The 22,708-nt window shown below is 37.3% G+C and overlaps 1 protein-coding gene across 8 annotated transcripts in view; it reads left to right on the forward strand.

The window, feature by feature from the left end:
- PUM2 (pumilio RNA binding family member 2) overlaps nucleotides 1-22,708 on the forward strand; it is a 74,600-nt gene that overhangs the window by 46,281 nt on the left and 5,611 nt on the right. For 3 of the 8 annotated variants that reach the window (XM_034060271.1, XM_034060269.1, XM_031046675.2), the window contains 8 exons: nucleotides 3,170-3,313; nucleotides 4,312-4,593; nucleotides 9,327-9,563; nucleotides 15,706-15,973; nucleotides 16,514-16,643; nucleotides 19,860-19,994; nucleotides 20,276-20,413; nucleotides 22,034-22,159. In XM_034060271.1, the coding sequence (XP_033916162.1) occupies nucleotides 3,170-3,313; nucleotides 4,312-4,593; nucleotides 9,327-9,563; nucleotides 15,706-15,973; nucleotides 16,514-16,643; nucleotides 19,860-19,994; nucleotides 20,276-20,413; nucleotides 22,034-22,159 (1,460 nt within the window). The remainder of the gene's footprint in view (nucleotides 1-3,169; nucleotides 3,314-4,311; nucleotides 4,594-9,326; nucleotides 9,564-15,705; nucleotides 15,974-16,513; nucleotides 16,644-19,859; nucleotides 19,995-20,275; nucleotides 20,414-22,033; nucleotides 22,160-22,708) is intronic. The other 5 variants (XM_013128374.3, XM_005146450.3, XM_013128375.3 and 2 more) reach the window with 3 other exon arrangements.

The raw sequence follows: 22,708 nt of genomic DNA on the forward strand, positions 1-22,708 counted from the left end.
AAATCTGTATACAGAGTAAAATAATCAGATCTTGGGAATGCTGAGAAATGAGAAACTAAATTTTCTGCATCAGGAGAGAGGACTCTACAATGACTTGCTCCTGAGAGGTGAGAGAGAGATGTGTCAGGATGGTAGTGTTAAAAGGGGCAGATAATAGAGTTGGCAGGAAGAAGTGTCACATCTGTTAACTTAAATTGAGTAGAAGGAAGTGACAAACTGACATACGTTTGGGTGCCATCAACAAGAGAAGCTACAGAGAGGGAAGGGAGTAGGAGATCTGTTCAGAGCTTTGTGATATTGCGTACAAAAGTGTGAGAAGAGACTGAAGTATCCAGTGAAAGCCACTGAAGAAATTACTGGGTGGATAAGAGCAACACTAAGAAAGGGCTGCATGAGCCAACAGAACAGATTTCCTCTCATTCTTTTAAGAACATGTAAGGTTTGTGTGAAAAGAATCCAGAACGTTTTCGGAGTCTCTAATTTCAGAGACAATTAAAAATCTTTTCAGCAAAGCACACTACTGATAAACAGTATTGTTTACTTCCATATTCCCTGCTGATCTAGGGACAGTAAATGCAGATAGAGCAGTTGCATTCTAAAATAAAGAGGTGTGATCAGAAACTGATTAGGAAGCAGAGTATGGTTTAGGTTTTTGATTGCAGTGGAAGACTACAGTAACCTTCAATGTGAAGGCACTGTAAGGAGCTTTGATAGTTGTTAATCTAGAGTGGAAATTGTATAGCCACAGGGAGATGATGATGAATGGAGAGGTAATAAAAACTGAAACAGAAAGAGAGAGGGAATTAGAGAAGACCTGGCAAGTCATCATCTTATCTTTGATAAAAAGAAGGCTGGAAATAGTTTTAAATTTTGTAATCACCTTTCTGGGATGAAGTGTGAAGATTGTGGAGTACTGTAAAGGAAGGGAAAGAAGAGTTAAGTTTTGCTGTGAGAACTGTTCTTCAGTTACTTGATCTCATATGGGATGGTCTCTCTGAAATTGTATTTTTGATGTCAAACCAAATATTTTTATATCCTTGAGGCTGCAGATGCACTTAGCAAGATCTTGGCAATTTCACAAGTAGTCCTACATTGCTTTGTCTTAGTAGATTAGAGTCGAAAGCTAAAAGGCCTCTTATTCCAGGTCAGAATGTGTTAATTTCTGAGATTAGGAGCACAGAAGCTCTCAGTCATAACTTGAACCTTTTGTGATGGATGGTATCTTGATATTACTGACATAGCCTGTTTGTGGGTGGCATCACAGATAAGACAGTGGCAAAGAAATATCAAGAGAATTTAAGCATTTTCTAGAGCAGAGAGCAAGTGCAAGTGGATTCTGGTTTTTTTAATGCAGCATTCATACTAGTCAGTTATTTTAGAAAATTAACTTTAAGGCATTAGTGTTAATCCCAGTACATTTAATTTGTGCTATACTGTGTGAGGTTGGGGTTTTTTTGTTTCATTTTTTGTTTTGTTTTGTTTTTGTTTCACCCCCTCCCCCAGTATTTTGCATTGGAAGTAGGCTTGTTTACATTATGGGCATGAAGTCCCATAAAATGTTGTGCATTAGCATCTTATGAGCACAAGGGTGTAAATATATGATCAGGCCTTTTTTATACTGCTGTAACGTTATTCATGGGTTTGCAGACTTGAAGGGGGGGGGTGGGGGCAGAATAAATACTGGTAAGTATTAGTCAGTTCTGAAATAGTGGTTTTATATGATACAACAGTAACAAGTAGTGGGACCAACATGGGATTATCAATTGAATGTGCTACAAGTAAAGGTAGAAATTATGTAGATACTAGGAACTGCTAATGTGTGCAGGAACATATGCGGAGCTTTCCTGATCATCTGGTACTCTATGCTTTTTTTTTCTACATAACTACAGTAAAAGAGACAGCCATCACTCTCACCTCTCCCTACCTTGGGAATGTAGCAACCCTTCTTAGTAGTAAAGGTAGCAGAGCAGCACAGCACAATCCTGTAGGTGGAAGAGGCAGTGGAACCTACAGTGAAGGTTTCCTGACCAATTCAATTGTAGGAACCTGTTTTGGTTGCTTTTAACTAGCCAAACTTTCAGACAATCTCTGGAGGACAACTGCCTTGCTGTGTCTTTGGTGAGAGAAAGTAGAAGCACTTAGAATACAAAAGAAGTGGTGAGCAGTGAGAGCAAACAGGTTTGGGATGATAGTAATAGCAAGTTTTCCAAAAAAGTATAGTGCATTCCTCTCTGGAACAGTGAATTGAACCTAAAGATCTGGATCTTAACCATTCCTCTCCTGTTCAGTTACTATTGGAGTCTCATTCATATCTTGAGATCTTCTTGGTGTGAGAGAATTTGCATCTGTGTTTCCAGCTTCCCTGCAGAGTATTTTAAACACCAGGCCAGTGGGTAGATGGTGTTTCTAGCTGGTTTTGGGGCAAGGTGTCTAGGCAGAGGAGATTACACAGATGGTTTAGAAACTGAGGAGGAGAAAATGTGACTTGGAAGCCTGGTGACTGAAGTACTCACCTGGAATTAGAGGTCCAGGTCTTTATGTTCCGATCTATATGTATTTCAGAGAGAACTCTGCTAGACCTAGTTCTGAACATACATGGAAACTGACTTAGAATAGTGTGCAAAATCTTGGTTCTTACACATACAAAGATGTGTGATTTTTGTAATTTCGCCTTTTTTCTTAAAAGAGTTAGTATATGAGCATGGGAGGAATATTGAAATTCTTGTGTGTTTTGATTTATTGTTTTATAAGAATAGTTAACAAGATAAATGTAGAACATTTTCAGTTGCTGAAAGAAGTTGGTTCTGTAATCCAAATATGGCCAGTGGTGTTCCTGCACCTTCTCACTACGAAGCTTACTTAGTTAACTTTGAAAATAAAATTCAGCTTCTCTAAATTTAGCTGTTATTCTAGTTTTAACAAACTATGTAAAGCATTCCTAAATAAGATTTTGTCGCAGTCTTTTATGATTATCACTGTGTTTTATTTTGATGTCCAGTGAATGTTCTAAGGCCATATGGCAGCTGTGCTGTTTTCTGCCTTGTAGTTTGTTGTCAGACTATTTCATAGAGAGAAAAAAAGCTGACTGCTGAGACTATTTGTATGGCCTGGGTTCAGAATACTAAACCATAACACTATGCTGCTAATTCTTTTGTTCTTTGTTGTGTAGGCTATCAAGTACTAGCTCCCACTGCCTATTATGATCAGACTGGTGCCTTAGTAGTAGGCCCTGGAGCAAGAACTGGCCTTGGAGCACCTGTCAGATTAGTGGCCTCAACTCCTGTTATAATCAGTTCTGCAGCAGCACAAGCAGGTAAGTATTTTATCCTGTGTGGAGGTTGATGAGTATTTGATATTGTTGATATATTTTGTATTCATCTGTGCAATTTTCTAGCTGTGAAGGATATACTATGCATGATTGCTCTCTTACACTGTCGCCTCCCTTTCTCTGAGGCTGTTTCTCAGAGAGGTAGTTTTCCTTTTTTAATTAAAATTTACAGTACTCTCCCCATACCTATATAGATGCGTTTCTGCAAATGTTGTTGTTTTTCAGATATAAGCATTTTCCCCTTTCCTCTCCCCATGCATATAGCATGCACTTCTCATCAGTTCCCTAAATGGCGTTCCCCAAGAAGCATCATTTCATTGCTTCGGCCTGGCAGAAGATGATTGAGTACTCTGGGCCTTGCTGTGCTTTTCTTCTTAACATATTTTCTTCTGAAAAGTGTGGCAAGGAAAAAAGCTCGAATGGACAGCATAAGAGGAGAATCAGTTACATCAAGCCTCTAGTTTTCTTTTTTCTCTCTCTGGCAGTGTTGAGGTCTGGTACTACTTTACTGAACCGTTGTATTTATTGCATTTGTTAAAGTAAATACTAGCACTAGATTAAATGAATCTGTTCAGAAAATGAGATTTTAAGTTAATCTATAAGCTTCTTTCTTGATGCAGAACTTGCTTCTAGACATCAGCAATTGAAGATGTCTTTGAATGATTTAGCTGCAACTCTACTTTTGCAACTTTGGATATAAAAGTACAGTTCCATAAACAGTAATGTCTTGTATGTTTACACTGAAAATTTCCTCAATTATATTAACAATTGTACAGCCTTGTTTAGCCTACAACATATGCTTTCGTCATTTTTTCCTTGTGTAATTAAGACTGTAATACTAGAAAGTCTCTTTTAGTCCTTTAATATTTGAATTTTTGCTTGTTAAAGAGGGCTTCAAGAAAATACAATTTAGATCTGAATAGCCCATTTTCAGTCAGAAATGTTTAAGAGAGTAATTGTGATTGAAAACGTATGTTTTACAGCTGCAGCTGCTTCAGCTGGAGGAACAGCAAACAATCTCGCGGGAGCCACGAACGGGCTTTTTCGGCCACTTGGTGCCCAGCCACAACAACAGCAACAGCAAACAAATAGTAGCCTACAATCCAATTCATTTTATGGCAGTAACTCTTTGACCAATAACTCCCAGAGCAGTTCCCTTTTTTCACATGGTCCTGGCCAACCAGGAAGCACATCTCTTGGCTTTGGAAGTAGCAGCTCTTTAGGAGCAGCTATCGGCTCTGCACTTGGTGGATTTGGCTCATCAGGTAGGTTGTTAATATAGTGAGGAAATTCTATGAGACTTCTGTGTTAAGCAAAAAAATGTATCTGTATTCAGTCATCATATATACACATAAATTTCTAAAAAGAATGCAAAATTAGGTTATTCAAATTTAAAACAAATTACAGGGAGGAAAAAAGGGGGTTTAAGTTCATTTGAGCTCTATATAGAAGTTGTATTTTTGAAGTATGATCTGTAGTCATAGATACCTCCAAAACACTTTTCCATATTGATCACTGTACTCTGCCCCAGAAGTTTGCACCTGATTTTAGTAACCTTTTTATTATCACAGAATTCTTCATTCCGTGCTTTAAGTAACAGTTGATGATGTTTGAAAGATGCATTCTTCTGTGTAATTCTCATGTCAGGAAAATTCCAAATTTTTAAAAAAAATTAAATAGGATATGACTTTCTAAATTTGATCTAGTATTGCAGTGTATGTTTCCACCACATAGGATTTATAAAATGAAAAGACTTAATACTCAAGTATAGTCTTTGTTAACTCTGGTAGATTTAATCTACAGTTAAACCAAAATAGTTCTGTGCAAGTTTGGGGCCTTAAATGACTTCAACAGATGCTCCTAAATATTATCAACCTATTTATATTGAACAAGGAAAATTAGTTAATGTTGCCATCATCTTTCTGCCCTGAAGCAGAAACTTCCAATTCACACAGTTTTTAAATATGCAAGGTAGGTTTTCTTATTTTTCTGATTTAGTACTAGTAAGATAAATTATCTTTTCTAAAGAATATTTACTTTGGCTAATAATCTCTTTAAGGCACAGCTATTACTATTATTTTTTCATCAATGGACTGTCTTTGTAATCATATATCTTGCAAATTGGTAGGAATTGGGGAAAATTTATGTACACTAGCAGTATTCTTTTAAAAATTTAATGCCCCAAGGGAAATAAAACCTAAATGTTGAAATGTAAAAAGATTATTACAAGATAGCTTAATATATGGAAAAGCAGAAGGAAAAACATGCCCTTCAGAGTTAAAACACAGTACCTGTTACTTGGTAGCTAAGTGGAGGTGAATACTGACACCAAATGTACTGCATAATAACACAGTGATTCTCTCGTTGTTCTTCATAAATAACCTAAAAAATTATTCAGTTGAGCAAAACTAAAGCTAGGAAATCAGAATCAAGTTTAACACCGCTCCTAATACCTGATTTTAAAGACCATCTTTAACAGAAGGATAAAAATGCAGAGCCTACTCAGTCATGTAGGGTTTCTTAATTTTCCATAATATCACAGCAGGTAAATCTGATTTAAAAGTAACTATGCTATCGAGGTGCTGCATTTTGTAATATAATTTGTCCTGAGCTACTTGCAGGATTTCAGTGAGTTCTTAGCAGCTGCGGTCTGCTTTAGGTACAGTTTAATTTTATTGATAGATAGTGACATCTGCATATTGAATCCACTGCACTCATTTAAGTCTCTAGGTAGATTTTTTTTTTTTTAAAAAGTCTTTATCCAACATTACTCCATACAATACAAATTTCAGTCGTGTATCTACTGAAGAACTAGCATAGTTCTTTCTAGCACAGGAGATTAAGCTTTTTTCTTGTAGCAGAGGTCAGTTCGAGCTTTGTCCAAAGCCTTCAGCATAGACACCATATACTGAAATCTTGCAGCAATATCCCAGGTGATTTAATTAGCATGGTAGTTTCCACAGGGAAGTAGGAAGCCTATGCTCTTGCAGTTTGAGAAGTGCTGATGAAAGGCACTATTGAAACCTGAAATATTTTTAGTAATATCATTTGAATAAAAATATATTGAAAGTGCTCTTCTGCCAAGTATAAACTGTACTTGCCATAACAGCCACCTTAAAAATGCTTCCTTTTTCTGTTTTTAAAGGAGTTCCTGAGCAGTATGCACATACGAAATTAATTACACTGATGAGTACTTATACAAATGGGGTTATTACATGTTGAGGCAAATTAAAAACAAGTTCAATTTTTTATTTGCCAAAGTTTCAGCTTCCTTTGTAACTCCCTGCAATGTCTTGTAAAGATTGAATTTCAGTCAAAATATAGCCATGAAGATTGACAGGTGGCAATACAGATCTTCCCCTTATGTTTTCAGTTGTTGCAGGGGGAAAAAATTATAGCTCTGAAAAAAATGCTACATTGAACATGTTGTAGCTAAATGTCTGAATCACAGAATAAAAACTGGAAGAGGCAAACATACCATATAAATGGCTGTTCATACTTTAGAGTCTCTTTTGTTATGAGGTCACTCATACTTAATTTTAAAGGTTTAGGTACATGATAAGTTACTGCAGCTTAACAGGTAACTAAGAATTAGATCCATTATGGCAGCTTTGCAGATGCTGATTTCTGGCGTGTAACAAGTGTAAAGTAATTGCATTAGCTTAGATAGTGATGAAGAGGGGTAAGCTAATTCAAGCTGGGTTTTGTGAGCTTTGCTTATGTGTGTGTGAAAATGCAGCTCAGCTGGTTCACAGTAACTTGTTAAGCTGCAGTAATTTAGCTGAGTAAGACACTCTGAACGCAAGCTAAAGTTTGCTTGGCTTTATTCATAGCTAGAGAAATAACAGTCCCTCATGTAGCGCTGTATTAGCATTCACATGGTTCTGTAGCTGAGCCAGAACTTGTAGAGCTAGTCTTAAATCTTGAGATTTCTTTCAACTCCTGCCTTAATTTGCTCTTCTGATTCTTATTCTCAGTCTCCTTGCCTAGTTAGTCCAGTTTTTTTTTTTTCCTTTTGGCTTCTTCTCTAGTATGTCTTCCTTCGCAGTTTCCAGGCAACACCTATTTCTCACTTTCCCTTCCAAATATGTTTCTGTTTCTGCTTGTACTGTGTAATGTGCCCATCATCAGCTTGCCATTCCGGTCTTTTTGCCCCACAGTTACATATACTTTCCACAGCCTAACTTTTCTTCAGATCTGCTCTCTTTTCATCTTCAGTCCCACTGGTTTTGAAAGTGCTTTCAGTTTTTCTTGCAGTGTCCTTGTTGGCTCCTGTCTGACCTTTCTCTCTTCCTTGTTCTGGTTTCCTTTTTCTTTTTTTTTTTTTCCCTTTACCTTTTTCCTTAGTGTATTTCTTATGTTTGGCTGTTGTCTCCTCTGCATTTGAAGTAGAAGGCTTCCTTTTCACAACGTCTGATGCGCTTTCCAAACACAAGGTGGGACCTTGGACAGCAATTTGAGTCCATTTTGGCATGGCACACAGATGCCTAGAAGTTAAATTGCGGGGAAAACCTTTATCAGCCATCTCAGACATGCTGTGTATGGATAGGAGTTCTAAGTTTTCACCTATGAGTCTGTAGGAGATCTGTGCTAAACTTGTAAGAACTGTGATATTTGCTAAGATTTTTAGCTCAGTCAGAGAGAGGTAAAGTGAAAGTAAACGTCTTCTGTTTCTAGCTTATTGGTCTGAGTATGTGAAAGCATTAACTTCTCATATAATAGGTAGCTGAATTATTTTGCTAAGCATAAAGCATCTTTCCTTGCCTGTTTCTCTGAAATGGCAGTGTTGTTTGGGCATAGCTACTTTGCAAAATTTGGTCCAAGCAGGTACCTGCCATGAAAAGTATTGGCCAAGTTGCTAATGTTATGAGAAAAAAAGTAGTGTCTTAAAATAGGAAGCATCAGGCAACCTTTATAGTGGGTCCTGCTGATAGCTTTAGTAGGAAGGTACCTGAGGAGGGTAAAGATTATGGAACTATAAATTCTGGCCTTCTCATTTTTAAATTGGAAGTAGAAATCAATTTTCCAAATTCAGCTTAAGAAACATCTTTGTTATCAAAATATCCAGAATTTTGGTTTTGTTAATGAGTATAATAATGTTCCAGTGTTTAAAATAGGCACTCTGGTTTAATATTTCACTAGTATTCAACAGATACTAGAATTTAACATCCCTAAAAACTTTTTATTCTCCTAATTTATCCTAGACTGTTCTTTACCCTGCTGAATGGTGCTGTGCAGGATAACCAGTCCTTCATTGATACACTGCTATCCAAGCTTCTAGTCTTAATTCAACTTTCAGAAATACTGGTAGAAGTAAAATTACATTTTTACTTTCTTACCCAATTTTCTTGTCTCTGCTCTGCTTATCATCTTGTTCTTAGACTATTTATTCCCTCTTTATAATATCTTTTCAAAATACCTCTTTGAGAACCATAATTCTCATAGGGAATTTTAAGTAGTTGTTTTTTTCCTACAGGTGAGGGGTTCACAAACAAGAGGAAGTTCAGAAACAGCTGAACAGGAACATAAATTGTTTTCTGAACCATTAAACGACAACAACCAATTGTCTTGAGCCTTTTTCCTGAAATCAAGTATCATTGACTGATAATTTACAGTGGAAAAGCAATTATCAATGAGTTCAGTAGGAATATTTTTAGAATCATTTGTTCTATAAAGTGGTAGTGTAACTTAATCTCTTAAATTCCATGTTTGTTCCAAAGCCTGAAGCCAGGCGGGTAAATCAGAGTACTGCAATATTACTGTGAGAAGTCTAGAATGAAATGTTGAAAGACATGGGCATTGGTGAAATTACTTACCAGTGGTATGTTTATACCCACTTAGATTTACTTAAAAGCATGTGTGGTTATCACAGTAATTGTCTTTGTCATAACGATTGCTGTAATTATTGTGATCACATCTGTTATTGCCCAGCTGTAGTTGGGGATAGGTTTTATTCAGTCGACACTGTGTAATTAGGGTCTTTTTATTTCTTCTTCAGTTGGCAGTTCTGCAAGTAGTAGTGCCACAAGGAGAGATTCTCTATCTACTAGCTCTGACTTGTACAAAAGATCTAGTAGCAGCCTAGCACCCATAGGGCAGCCATTTTACAATAGTCTGGGATTTTCCTCCTCTCCAAGTCCAATAGGCATGCCTCTGCCAAGCCAAACGCCAGGACATTCACTTACGCCACCGCCATCACTTTCATCACATGGATCCTCATCCAGTTTGCATTTAGGTAAAAAAATACAAAAACAAAAAACCAAAAAAACACTTTTTGTTTGTATGTGTGTATGTATTTCTGTGTGTAAAATATATGTTGCATAAGAGATGTCACGTTACCTTTGCTGTTAAACAGTTTTGTAATGAAGAGGGGCCATTCTTAAAAGGTGAAGAGCGCTCTCAAATGCTCCTTGATTTAACAGTGGAAGGCACTCAGCGTTTTGCAGTATCGGGCAAACAGGTGGTTTTTCTTCCCTTGCAGAAGCCCGATAGAGAGCCCAGTAAGATTTACTGGCCCTTTGTGTATTATTTTTCTACAGTATGGCAAGCAAAGGTGCATTACATTTTTTTTCTACTTCAGTGTATTACCACTTAAAGGGTGTTTTAAGATAATACTGTGTTTACCAGTGTTTAACAGACTTTCACAACTGCCCCTACTTTTCTAAAGTAGGAAAGTGAGCAAAGGACTCAATATAAAACATTGAAAGGTGATTTGTGCATCAGTGAGCCTGCTATCCCATGGCCCAGATGCTTTGCCAGGAAGACAATGGTTTAGCACCAGGCTGGTGGAAAAAAAATGCATTTTGAAGGAAATAGCAAAGCCTTCGTCAGTGGTGGCTTTCTGTTATCAAATGCATTTTTTTAAGGAATGAGATAGTAATGTTATAAAGAAAATCTTTTGAGCTAGTTAGATGACATGGGGGCTCAAACTTAAAAAAAAACCCAAAAAAAAAAATTAATTTAAAAATGTAAAGAAACCCCACCACAGCCTGCAGTATATTTAGAAGATAATGCCTCTAACCTGAGGTTACTTGATAAGCTTTCTCTGGTTTTCAGTGCAAATATTTGTGGTCATTTAATTTGGATGCTAAAATCATACATTGAAACTGGATGTAATTTCAACATTAAATTGCCTGTTGCAATTCTGTGCATGTAATAGGCAACCTAATCCTCTGTACTTCTGTAAGTACAAATAAAATGGGAAAAACTTTAAAAGTGCCTGTCAGAATACACTTTGAGACATGTGTGAGTGATTTGTATAACAAGGTTTAAAAAGTAATTTAAATATATTACATTTCCAGTTCAGTATCCCCTTCACAGTTAAGTGCTGAATACCCGAAGTAAAACTGGGCAAGGGGATGTTTCAGCACGTTTTATTTTTTTTTACTTACCTTTTTTCCTTTTTCAGGTCTACAAAGTGCACCTTTGGGCTGAGACCAAGCATGGAAAGTTTCAGCCCAAATGGCGGCTTTTGAGAAAGTTCTGAACATCTGACAATGGGGTTATCATGGAAATCTCTTTCTTTCTGTTCAAAGTACTCTCACAGTAGTTTTCATATGGCTGAAAACTATACTGAAATCAAATTTTGGAAGGCATTATCGAAAATTCAAAACAGCCAAAGTTTTGTGTTGTTTCACACTTGATAAATGTTCAAAGACTTCTTTCAATGCTGAGAAAAAAACTGTGATCAGTATAGAGGATTACCTCTGTCATCAGAAATTGTTAAATACTGATTTGAATCCGTTTAGGACTTTCTGGCTATGTCAACTAAGCTTAGTAGCTTGTTAAATCATGTTCTAGATCAGTGTGTAAAGGCCGGAATGTGCAGTTGTACTCTGAAAATTGACACAACCTTGATGGCTTCCATGTGTACTGCCTCTTCATCTTCCAAATGAAGTGGACCTTGATTATGGGTAAATTTTTGCTACGTTACCAGATCAGTCTGAAACTTTGGCAATTGAGGTCTTTTGGATTTTTGCTTTCACAAAAATGCAGTAATTTTTTCAGCATTCTCTGCAGTCTGCCTTGTGTTGTGCCATTGCACAGTTATATCCAAGGTGCACTGGCACAGAGAGTTGAAGATTATTTCTGCAGATAATTGTCCTCTTGAATTTATTCTGGTGTGTTCATCAGTGACTTTTGGAAGCGTTTGTTTTGTTCTCACATATAAAAACTAAAAAGGCAAAGCTTTCTCACCAAGTGAGAAGTTATACCTGAAATCAAAGGGAGTATATTTTAAGAAGGGTATGATTATCACGTAATCACTTTTCAGAGTAGAACAACATTATAAGTTCATGTCTGCATGCAGTTTCCATTGGTATTCTGATGATGCCTGTCAAATGCAGCTCTCCCTCCACCTTCAAAACTTGTTGTCCTGTCTGCTTAATATCAACAGGTTCAGCTAAGTTTAACTCCTGTTTTAAAAAGGGCATCAAACTCGTTTGCTCGTGTTTCAGCCACCAGAATACTAGAGCACAATACTGGGAAAGGGTGCATGGTTTTATAACCCCTTTGTCAGACACTGCTGCAGTTTGTAGCTTAAAAGACCGATTTCCCTTTTACAAGATATTTGTGATATTTTACTGTTTTCTGTCTCTTTTCACCAACTCTTATCCAACATCCTAAAGTAGAAATGTGTTAATTACTTTGTTCCAGTATCAGTTTTCCTGCATTTGAAAGGATTTGTCAGTTGTCTGTCAACTGCTTCTTTACTGTAATCAGTTGGAGCAGTAAGGTCATGAATTTGAACTACCCTTTCACTCCCAGGGACAAAAAACATCAGGAGGAAGTATTTTTCCTATGCTATAGAAACTCCTTTTAGCTTCATAGTGCTTACTTTGTTTGATGGTACATTGCAGCATTTCAAGGGTTTGGTGTAGAGTAGAATTTTTAAAGTCTGGGCTTTTGGAGGTAATTATTTTGTGTGCCTTGCAAGCCAGGCTTGCTAGTAGTTTAGATTTAATGCTTTTGTCTTCAGAAGTGGTCATTCTGGGTGAGAATAAAGGCCCCTTGGCAAGAGTGTGGGGAGATTTGCATTGCCTCTGCTGTGTACCTATGCTGTGTATCTACTCCATAGTGCTTTGGTAAGCCAGGCATAAAAAGCACTGTCATTGATTTGTAAAATATATATATATGTGTGTGTGTGTGTGTACATATATATGTGTATTTCTATTTTCCATATGAAGATGAATTTTTTAGCTGAGCATGAGGTGAAGCTGTTTTTTTTTACAGATGAGCAAATACTTTGTAGAAATCAAGTTTTGAGTGTTTACTCATACGTATTTTACTAGAAAATAATACTGAGTGATTTAAACAGGTACTGTGCAGTAAATCTCTTTCGTGTTTTGGTTAGAAACTACTGCAGAAATACTTCAGTAATATGTATTAACAGACTAATGCTGTCAAAATTAACGTGTCTAGATCTAGTTTTTAATATTTTCATGTTCTCCTTTACATTAAATATGCTATCAACATTGAGGATTTAGTAATTTAACATGCTTTGTCTCCTTGAAGCTTAGTAAGACTCTGGTTTAGATGTGTTTATACCTCTGTGCCTCTTCTTCCCTATGGACTAGCCACAGGGATTTAGATTCAATTAAACTGTAAAACAATATTATTCATTACATCGGAGATCTTTGTTTTACAAGATCAGTAGTGATCACTAGGTGATTATCTGAAGAACAAACTGCACTCCTTATTTTTGTAATTCTGTGGCTATAGTGATGCCTGATCCAGTCTTAAAATTTGAGTGTTTGCAGAACTGTTTAGAGTGGGTGCTTTACTCAGTAGAGTATATTCTCCAAATAATTTAGAAGACCTAGGCTGTTACCTTTCTAGTTCAGAATCTCTGAAACAAGTGTCCCAAGTTCTAGAAGTGCACAGAGGTGTAGTAAGCCCACCAGGAGGATTTGGATAGCTAGAATTCAGATTCCAGTTTTCTTTTCCTGAGCTTTTCACAGTTGATTTTGAGTAAGACCAGGTGTCCTGAATGTCCACATTAATGCTTTGATGGTTTTGGAATGAGAAAGTGATAAGTACAATATTTAGGAAAATAGTCCATTGTGTGCAAGAGTATAACTGCATGTAGTAAGTACCTATGACAGTGTGCTTTTAGTTCGGGGGTTTTAGTATTTTTCAGATCTGCAGTTACCACTGAACTGTAATGCTGCTGCTGTAATGAAAGGTTACATGCGAAGAAAGCCAACTACCTTTAAATTACTGTTCTTTATAATAGTGTCTGGGGGTTTACAAAGTTAAGCTGTCTGTGTGCTTTTGAAGTCTGACAGGTTCTTTGAGGCATAATGGTTTTCAGTCTTCCTGCATTAGGATCCTGCATAACACAGTTGTCTGAAGTAGTTTCACAGGCTAGACAGGAGCCTCCCAGCTGCAGAATAGTCATCTTACAAGTCTTGAAAAGGAGTGGTTCCTAAACTAGGCTGAAGAAAGGCTTGATAATCCTGATTGAAACATATTGTATACATGCAGTTCGGCTACACATATGTAGTGTATTTGTTAAAAGCTAACAAGTTTCTTAATTGACGTGGAAAAAACCCACCATGACTGAAAGAATTCCTGATTTATGTGCAATTCCATGACGCTATATGATAATTAGAGCCATGCAGTTTGAGAACATGTAACCAAAACTGCCCTTAGTTTCTGGCACAGAATGGAGCATGTGATCAGGGGAGCAAGAGAGATGCTTTAACAGGAAAGTAGCCTCCAAGACTTCCTTTTAAATGGGCTTTGCTGCCCTCTCGTGGCATTGGATAGTGTTACTACACAGCATTTACAGGGAAGCTAGGATTTCATTAACATGTCTAAATAATGTAGAAGAGAAATACAGTAATTCCAAATGCATAACTTTTCTTTAAAAGGCTCTTCCTAGAAGAAAAAAATGACTGTAGAACATCACTCTGCATACCGCAGAATGTTGGGTTTCTTTTTTCTTCTTGTCTGATAGTATCATATCACTGCCAGCTCTTTCCAGGAACTAGTGATTGTCAATGGAAATGAAAAATGATTATAATAAAACCTGTATTTTTCTAGCTGTAAAGAATTAAGAGGCCTTAATTTAAAAGAAAAGCCTAGTTGGTTTTAAAAGGTATTGTGAGACATACTGATTCTTTATTGATTCTTACCACTGAATTTTGATAACTAATTGTAAAATAAATACTAATTTTTTGTACTTTAGGCACAATCCTCTACAGTGCAATAATTGTGATGCTTGATGTGCCTTGCAGAACACTAACATCTCAGATTCTGGTATTGCAGTTTGACCTTATGAAAAAGATACTTTACCATTAATACATTGCCAGCCCACTGTAAAACTTGTCGTCTGGCATTATAAGTACTTGGAACTAAAGGAAGGCTTGGCTGGGGCCCTGTCAGCTGATTTCTTTTTTTATTTTGTTTTTATTAATTAATTTTGTAATAGATTACCATTCAAACAGCACATACTGCAGTGTGTTTTAAATTCAAGTGTAGATCCTTCTCTGGACTTTGGAAGGGCTTTCAGTTACTGCACTTTCTAGATAGGGAAACTGCAAATGCTTTCCTTTTTCAGTTCATACTCGATAATTTTAGGTTGTTGGTTTTCAGTCTGCAGTTTTTTTAAAAGTAGAGTTGAAGTTTCTAGGTGAAAATTGTCTGCATATTTCTGCTTGTAGTGTAGTAATAGATGCTTTGTTTGCATGCTGCTTAGGATAATTGCTGCCTGTTGTACAGTGGAGAGGAGGGAGGCCTACTGGAGGAGTTCAGACTGATTATTAAACAATACATGAGGAGAAATCTACAGGACTGAGATGATGATAGGTGTAGGTAGAATCACTGGCAGAAAGGAGTAAGACCTAATTATCCTGCAGAACAGGTACAGGGTTACAAGAGGCACCATGTGTGCCTCCCAGAAAATGCCCTTTCACACTGTAAGTTGGGAAGGTACCTCAGTAGGGACTGAAGGGTAGTTCAGATTTCATGGTCTATTTGAAACAATTGGCTGACTTTGAGATTACTAACAAGGGTATAAGTCAGTACCATTTGTGAAGTGGAAATCTGCCCACTGAGCTAAGGCCCACCCAGTTCTAAAAGTTTCTGTAAGTCTGGGTGGTCTGGGTGCTCAGTTTACCTGCTTTGTTATATTTTTCTATTGACATATCTTTTCCTGGTGCCCTTCACATAAGATAAAAATGAGGAGGATGGTTTTATTTATTGAAAGATAAAGCTATCTTAACTCCTCCATCCATAATGACGTGAATACAAATAACAAGACAGTGCTGTTATTTTCTTTGGCTCCAGGGTGTATCCATAGTTCTAGTACACTTAATGTTTTGCTGTTGCTTATTTTCCTTACGGCTTTTACTGACAGAACTGCTTCCTTGTAGGAGGACTGACAAATGGTAGTGGTCGCTATATTTCTGCAGCACCTGGAGCTGAAGCAAAGTATCGCAGTGCAGCAAGTACCTCCAGTCTCTTTAGCTCCACCAGTCAGCTCTTCCCTCCTTCACGCCTTCGTTACAGTAGGTCTGATATTATGCCTTCTGGACGTAGTCGGTTGCTGGAAGATTTCAGAAACAATCGTTTCCCTAATCTTCAATTAAGAGACCTTATTGGACATATTGTTGAGTTTTCCCAAGACCAGCATGGTTCTAGGTAATTATTGTAGTCAATAACTTAATAACATTTTACTGCTTTGATATTGTCATATTAACATCAAACGTTTGAATTAGCTGCTAGTCATCTTAATAAAAAGCGTGCTATTAATTGGAGCACATGCTCTTACATTGACCTTTTTCTTCTCCAAGAAATCTCATTATAAAAGTAGTATAAGTTTAGCTGCTTGTACAACTTCTCAGTGTAGAAATAGCCTCATAACTAGACCTGTAAACTGTAGTATTTAGGCATCAAAAAGGCATTGATTAAGAAAACAAAATAGCTGGCATCTGAAATGTAAAACCATTTTTCAGCAATACCTCATCAGGTACTTAGTTACTCTTTTCATTTGTAATCCTTCTCAAATAAAACTTTTTACTAAAATGTGTCCTTTTATATGCAGAGGTACTACTTTCATTTTAATAAGTTTTATAAATGTTGAATACTTACTTTAGAATTTTGAGGTGTCTCATTGAAACAGCGTTCAAGAGGTTTTCCTGTTGTTTATGTAAAGCATAATGGACCTTTTTTTGCATTTAGATTTATACAGCAAAAGCTGGAGCGAGCTACGCCAGCTGAGCGCCAGATGGTATTTAATGAGATCCTGCAAGCAGCATATCAGTTGATGACTGATGTGTTTGGAAACTATGTAATACAGAAGTTCTTCGAGGTAAGCATAAACTAAGTGTAAGAACAGAAATTAGAATTAAAGTGCTTTTAAAATTTGATTAAATTTAACTTTTTTTCTTAACATCATAGCAAAATTCCACTGGACTTTTACCACAGAACCAAAGTATGTAACACTGCACACATGTTTTCTGTTTTCTGTTCTCTATTTCCTTCTCATAACAGGCACAGTTTCTCTTCACACTAGTGGTGTATATATTGGTGAATGTTGGTGAATGCACAGGCTGCACACTCAGGTTTTGCAAGCCTTTTAGTGTAATTTACAAAGGCTTTCAGCAGATGATGTGGAACATAAAGATTTGAAGGATACTTTTACTGGTAAAAGTGGGCCTGGAAAATACTCTTGCACCCACATAAATAGCTGTGTGAACTTCATCCAGAGCTGTCTATGAAGAAACTCAAAATGTATTGAGGTGGAAGGATTTTGAGGAAGGGATGTTAAGATATATCCAGTATTACTAGAACTAGTACTTGAAACAGCTTTTGTTTTTGTTAAAAAATATGTCTTTAAAAAGACAAAGCCTTATCAAAAAGTGACCAGATTTGATCTAGAAGAAAAAACAATACCTGTGTTCTGGTAAAAAATATATGTGGGAAAAATCTCTAGCATATTGTACTTTAAGTCAAGGACTATCAGTCTAGGTGGATAGAAGGTGAAGCTGGAAAACATCCCTTACAGTATCTAAACAGGCCTGGAGAGCCCTAGAGGGATTTATAAGATGAGGCATTGATAGGACAAGGTGTAATGGCTTTAAACTGAAAGAGGGTACATTTAGATTAGGTATTGGGAAGAAATTATTTAGTATGATGGTGGTGAGACACTGGCACAGGTTGCCCAGGGGAGCTGTGGCTGCCCCATCCCAGTCGGTGTTCAGGGCCAGGTTGGATGGGACTTGGAACAACCTGCTGTAGTGGAAGGTGTCCCTTTGAGGTCCCTTCCAACCCAAACCATTCTATAGAATCTATGTTTCATGGGGTATCCACTTGTGAAGACTGAGACATGATTCTATGGAAGTGATTGCTGTAAATAGGAATGTAGTTTTAAAGTATGTAATGTATGAAATTGTGTTCACTTTTTTGTACACTTCATTACAACTCAGAACATCTGAAAAGTGTGTGTCCTGGGTTCAACAGTAGCAGTCATTTTTTCTCCTTCTTGGTAGCTGGTGCAGCGCTGTGTTTTGACTTTTGGGCTGGGAACAGTGCTGATAGCACCTATGTTTTGAGTTACTGCTCAAATGTTTTGTTTGTCCAAGGACTTTCTGAGCCTCATGCTTTGCCGGGGGGAGGGGAGGCCGGGAGGAAGCAGGGACAGGACACCTGACCCAAGCTAGCCAAAGAGGTATTCCATACCATAGCACATCATGCCCAGCATATATCTGAGAGTTAACCTGGAAGGACTGGGACTCTGGGGGGTTGGAGAAGGTATCGGTTGGTGCTCGGTGCGGCAGGGTGGGGTGAGTTATTGGTCGGCGGCTGGTGAGATGTTGTATTCACTTGTTATTTCCTTTATTTTTATTATTATTATTATTATTATTGGTAGTAGCAGTAGTGATTTGTGTTATACCTTAGTTATTAAACTGTTCTTATCTCAGCCTGTGGGAGCTACATTCTTTGGATTCTCCTCCCTATCCCTCCAGGAGGGGGGGGGGTCGGGGGAGGTGTGTGTGAGAGAGAGACTGGTTGGGTTCTAAACCACAATAGCGTGTCTGATGTATGGCATGTAGTTCTTGATCTTGCCCCAAGGGTCATCAGTGCTGATTTTTTCCATAATGTTAGGTTGGGTAGTTTTCATCTTAATTCTGCAGAAGAGTTTTCAACAATACTGTGCACTAGGCCTTGGTTGTAGTAAGGGCCTTAGTTAGTTATTTAAGTAGGAAGATGAAGTTGGTTGCACTTCCTTCAGCTTCAGGTGACTACATGAGGGGCACGAGGACAATCAGGACACTGGAGCACCTCCCGTATGAAGACAGGCTGAGAAAGTTGGAGCTGTTCAGCATGAAGAAGAGAAGGCTGCGTGGAGACCTCATAGCAGCCCTCCAGTATCTGAAGGGGGCCTAGAGGGATGATGGAGAGGGACTATCCATTAGGGACTGTAGTGATAGGACAAGGGGTAACGGGTTGAAACTTAAACAGCAGAGGTTTGGTTTGGATATAAGGAAGAAATTCTTTACTGTTAGGGTGGTGAGGTACTGGAATGGGTTGCCCAGGGATGTTGTGAATGCTCCATCCCTGGCAGTGTTCAAGGCCAGATTGGACAGAGCCTTGGGTGGCATGGTTTAGTGGGAGGTGTCCCTGCCCATGGCAGTTGGGGTACTAGATGATCTTAAGGTCCTTTCCAGCCCTAACTGTTCTATGATTCTATGTATGGGGTTTGGCAGTTCTCTATAGTGTTGCATGAACACTGCTGGTGCCACCCCATTGGTCACTTCAGTGTGGTCACTTGTATTGTGCTAACTTAGGAGCTTCTGTGGGGATCTGGGAACAGGGTTACATGTGCTGTTATGAAACTTGACTCTGATCAGTGTGGAGCAGCACAGAAGGTTGTAGTAGACCGTGGAAGGAATAATACGGGCAGGAATTAGCTACTGCTGAAAAACGTTGATTGAATTATATTCTTAATCCAGCCACTGCACAAAAACATCATGATTTTGCTCTGCAAATCCCAAGTACTTCTAGATTTCCCAAAGTGCCAATGGTGAGAATGATCTTCAATCCACATGAAGTTACCATGATGCTGTTTCAAGGGTTGAAATCTTCTCCCCCACCCCTTCCTGTTACAGCTTGCTTACTGTATGCAAAATGTAAGATACACTGACCAGAACAAATTTGAGATACCAAAGAAAATCTGATTTAATATGTTACAGTAATTGGTAATTAATTTGCTTGGTATAATTTGTCTAAATAAATGGGTTATTGCACTCCAACATTTCTACCAACAGACAAATATAAACTACTTCAATTTCTTCTCGTCTTTCAAGGCCATGCTTTTGGCAGCAGGTATGTGACTGGAATTACAAAATGTTGCATTTAGAAAATAAAAGATTCCGTGATAAGTGTACCCACCAAAAATACAAAGGGAAAGATTATTCAAGGTGCACAGTAAAAAATACATCATGAAAGTACTTCCTCTTCCATATAGATTCCAGCATGCTGCAGTATGTCTTCATTTGTTAACAGCATATTTGTTTTCTTATAGTTTGGAAGCCTTGATCAGAAGCTAGCCCTAGCAACACGTATACGTGGTCATGTTCTGCCATTAGCCCTGCAGATGTATGGTTGTCGTGTTATTCAGAAAGCTCTTGAGTCAATCTCGCCTGACCAGCAGGTAATTGTAAGTTAGAGTTATACTTTTTTAATTTTGTTTCTTTTTATTGTGTCTGTCTCTTTACTTGCTTAAATTGAAGGGAATGATCAACATTATAAAATGCCCTGGGAACTAAACTAGTTGTTTAATGAGGTACACAAGTAAACCATGAGTGAATGTGAAGATTGGACAGTTAGGAGGAAATGGAGTATTAGTTTGGGGAGGGGGGATATTGTAAAGACAAGGATAATCCTTTTTGGGGTTTTTTTGAGGTTTTGTGTGGTTGGTTTGTTTGTTTTTTTTTTCAGAACGAAATGGTGAAAGAGTTGGATGGTCATGTTCTGAAATGTGTGAAAGATCAAAATGGAAACCATGTTGTACAAAAATGTATTGAGTGTGTTCAACCCCAGTCGCTCCAGTTCATCATTGACGCGTTTAAAGGACAGGTAGTGTCAACAGTTTGTTTCCTCTTCTATAGGATTGCTTTGATTTGAAGATCTTTCTCCGTTGTTTGCATATACAAGATAGTGTTTGAAGCTTTGCAATCAGCTTGTTTTAAGTAGGATGAAAAAGGGATAATAAAATGGAAAAGCTGTCACAGACAGTTAATGCTGTAAAAGATGAATCTCTTGGAGATAAGGCTCTATAAAACCTGTTTAGGTTTATTATAAATACATCCAATGGATGCAGTATAAATACATCCAAAGTATTTGGCTTAAGGCCAGGCTTTCTGTTTGAGTCTTGTGATAATGCTATTTCAAATTTCCTTCATAACTTCCAACATTGTCATTTTTGATGTAATAATAAAGCAACTGCTCTCTAGCATTTATTTTTCGTTAAAATTCCCATTTTCTTCTGCTGAAAACCCATCTTTCAGTGTTTCCCAGTTAATGTCTATCATTAAGGAAATAACTTTGAAGAAATATACTAGTGTTACCTACATATGGACTAATGTTAAGTGAAGGAGGGTGGTACTTACTTATTAAGGTTGGGGCTTTTGTTTTGTTTCCAAAGCAGCTTATTAAAATAAGATTGATATTGTGCTGCAGGCTAAAGAATATGGTGCAGCTAAATAAGATTTTAATACTCTGAAACTTTTATAGTCTCAAGAAGAACTGTAAAAATCTTAGTAACTTGGCTGTATTACTAGGTTTACTTTAATTGATGGCCAAATGTATTTCTTAACAAAATCTACAATATCCTTCTCTCACATTTTGCACAATAGAAATACCTGAATTTATTGTTGTGTGTAGTAGTAAATGGCTTACCAAGGTTTGTAAGATTGAATCTTTTCACATCAAAAGTGTATATGGGGTAGATGAAACACAGTTTCTTAACTGTAAATAGAACCCCTGCCTAAAATATGTCTGTTTATTTACTGGACATCCATCCTCAGCTCCAAGTCTGAAGTGGCAAATGACAATGAAATGCCACATTTCAGTCATGTAATGAAACGAGACTTATCACTTTCACTCTCCTGCATAATTTGGATCAGTGTCTAATCGGACAAGATTCCGTGTTCATTTCTGCCCAGTAATGACCGATAGATCTTCTGAATTAATCCCTGAAACACAAACCTGGCTTCTGCAGAAGCAAGCAAAAGTAATAAGCAAGATTTTGACTGTATGTTTTGAATACTTCTTTACAAGTTTGTAAGAAGGGAGCCTATTGTATGTGCTGCAATGTGAAACTGGCGAAAATCAGCCACAATAATTGAACTTTTTATAAATGTCAAAAATCTTAAATTTGAAAATTAACTATGAAGTTAAAAGGAAAGCTTGAAAGGTGAACAGTGCCTGACTAAGGGTCATACTTCCTGGGTTTCTTTTACAGCTAAATATGCTGTAATGAGAACTTGAGTTTTTAGTTGTATAATTACTGGAGTCCTTGACACACAAAAACCTGCATTTTCACCTTTTTCTGACCTCCGCTGGAGATGGAATTCTCATACTGGCAGGCAAAACTTTTTTTCTCGAAGTACTTGGCATGTTCAGTTCTATTTTGAACATGGTAATATTACTGTAAACGTCAGTTGGTGTAACTTCAGTTTGCTATCCTATTTTAAGGTATTTGTACTTTCAACTCATCCATATGGTTGTAGAGTAATTCAGCGTATTCTGGAACACTGTACTGCTGAGCAGACTTTGCCAATCTTAGAAGAATTGCATCAACACACAGAACAGCTAGTGCAGGTTAGTGCATGTGTTAGTTTCTAATGTGTTTCAGAGCTGGGTGTTGTCATAATTTATTCATATTTCTTAGTTTAAGAAATAATTTAAATGCATTTGCCTCTTCTGAGTTTCATAGACATTAATTTTTTCTGAGTTTTTTCCTTCTATAGTTTTAATGAAAATGAATTTGGAAGTTGGGAGGCAAAGAAGATATAAAAAGCCCTTTTCTTACACTTTTGACTGTAGCTTCAAATACATATTGTAAATGCATGGAGCTAATGTATTTTTTATTGCAAAGATTGCCTTTTTGTAGTTTATCTTGATTCAGGTGTTCTTTAGAAATTATGATAATGTCTAAACACAAATACATTGTGAAAAATATAAATGTTGCATATTCCTACACAAATAGGGCATCTTTTCTAAAAGAAGGCAAAAGACTTTATACAGCATCATTTCCTGTCTTGATTTCAGACAAACAGAATGAGTGCTACAAGGGGCTTTGAAATTGAATCGAATACTTCATCAAATATTTGATTTAAATATTGAATCAAATCAAAATAGTGGAAGGGA

Source organism: Melopsittacus undulatus, chromosome 3 (assembly GCF_012275295.1).
Source record: "Melopsittacus undulatus isolate bMelUnd1 chromosome 3, bMelUnd1.mat.Z, whole genome shotgun sequence".
NCBI lineage: Eukaryota > Metazoa > Chordata > Aves > Psittaciformes > Psittaculidae > Melopsittacus > Melopsittacus undulatus.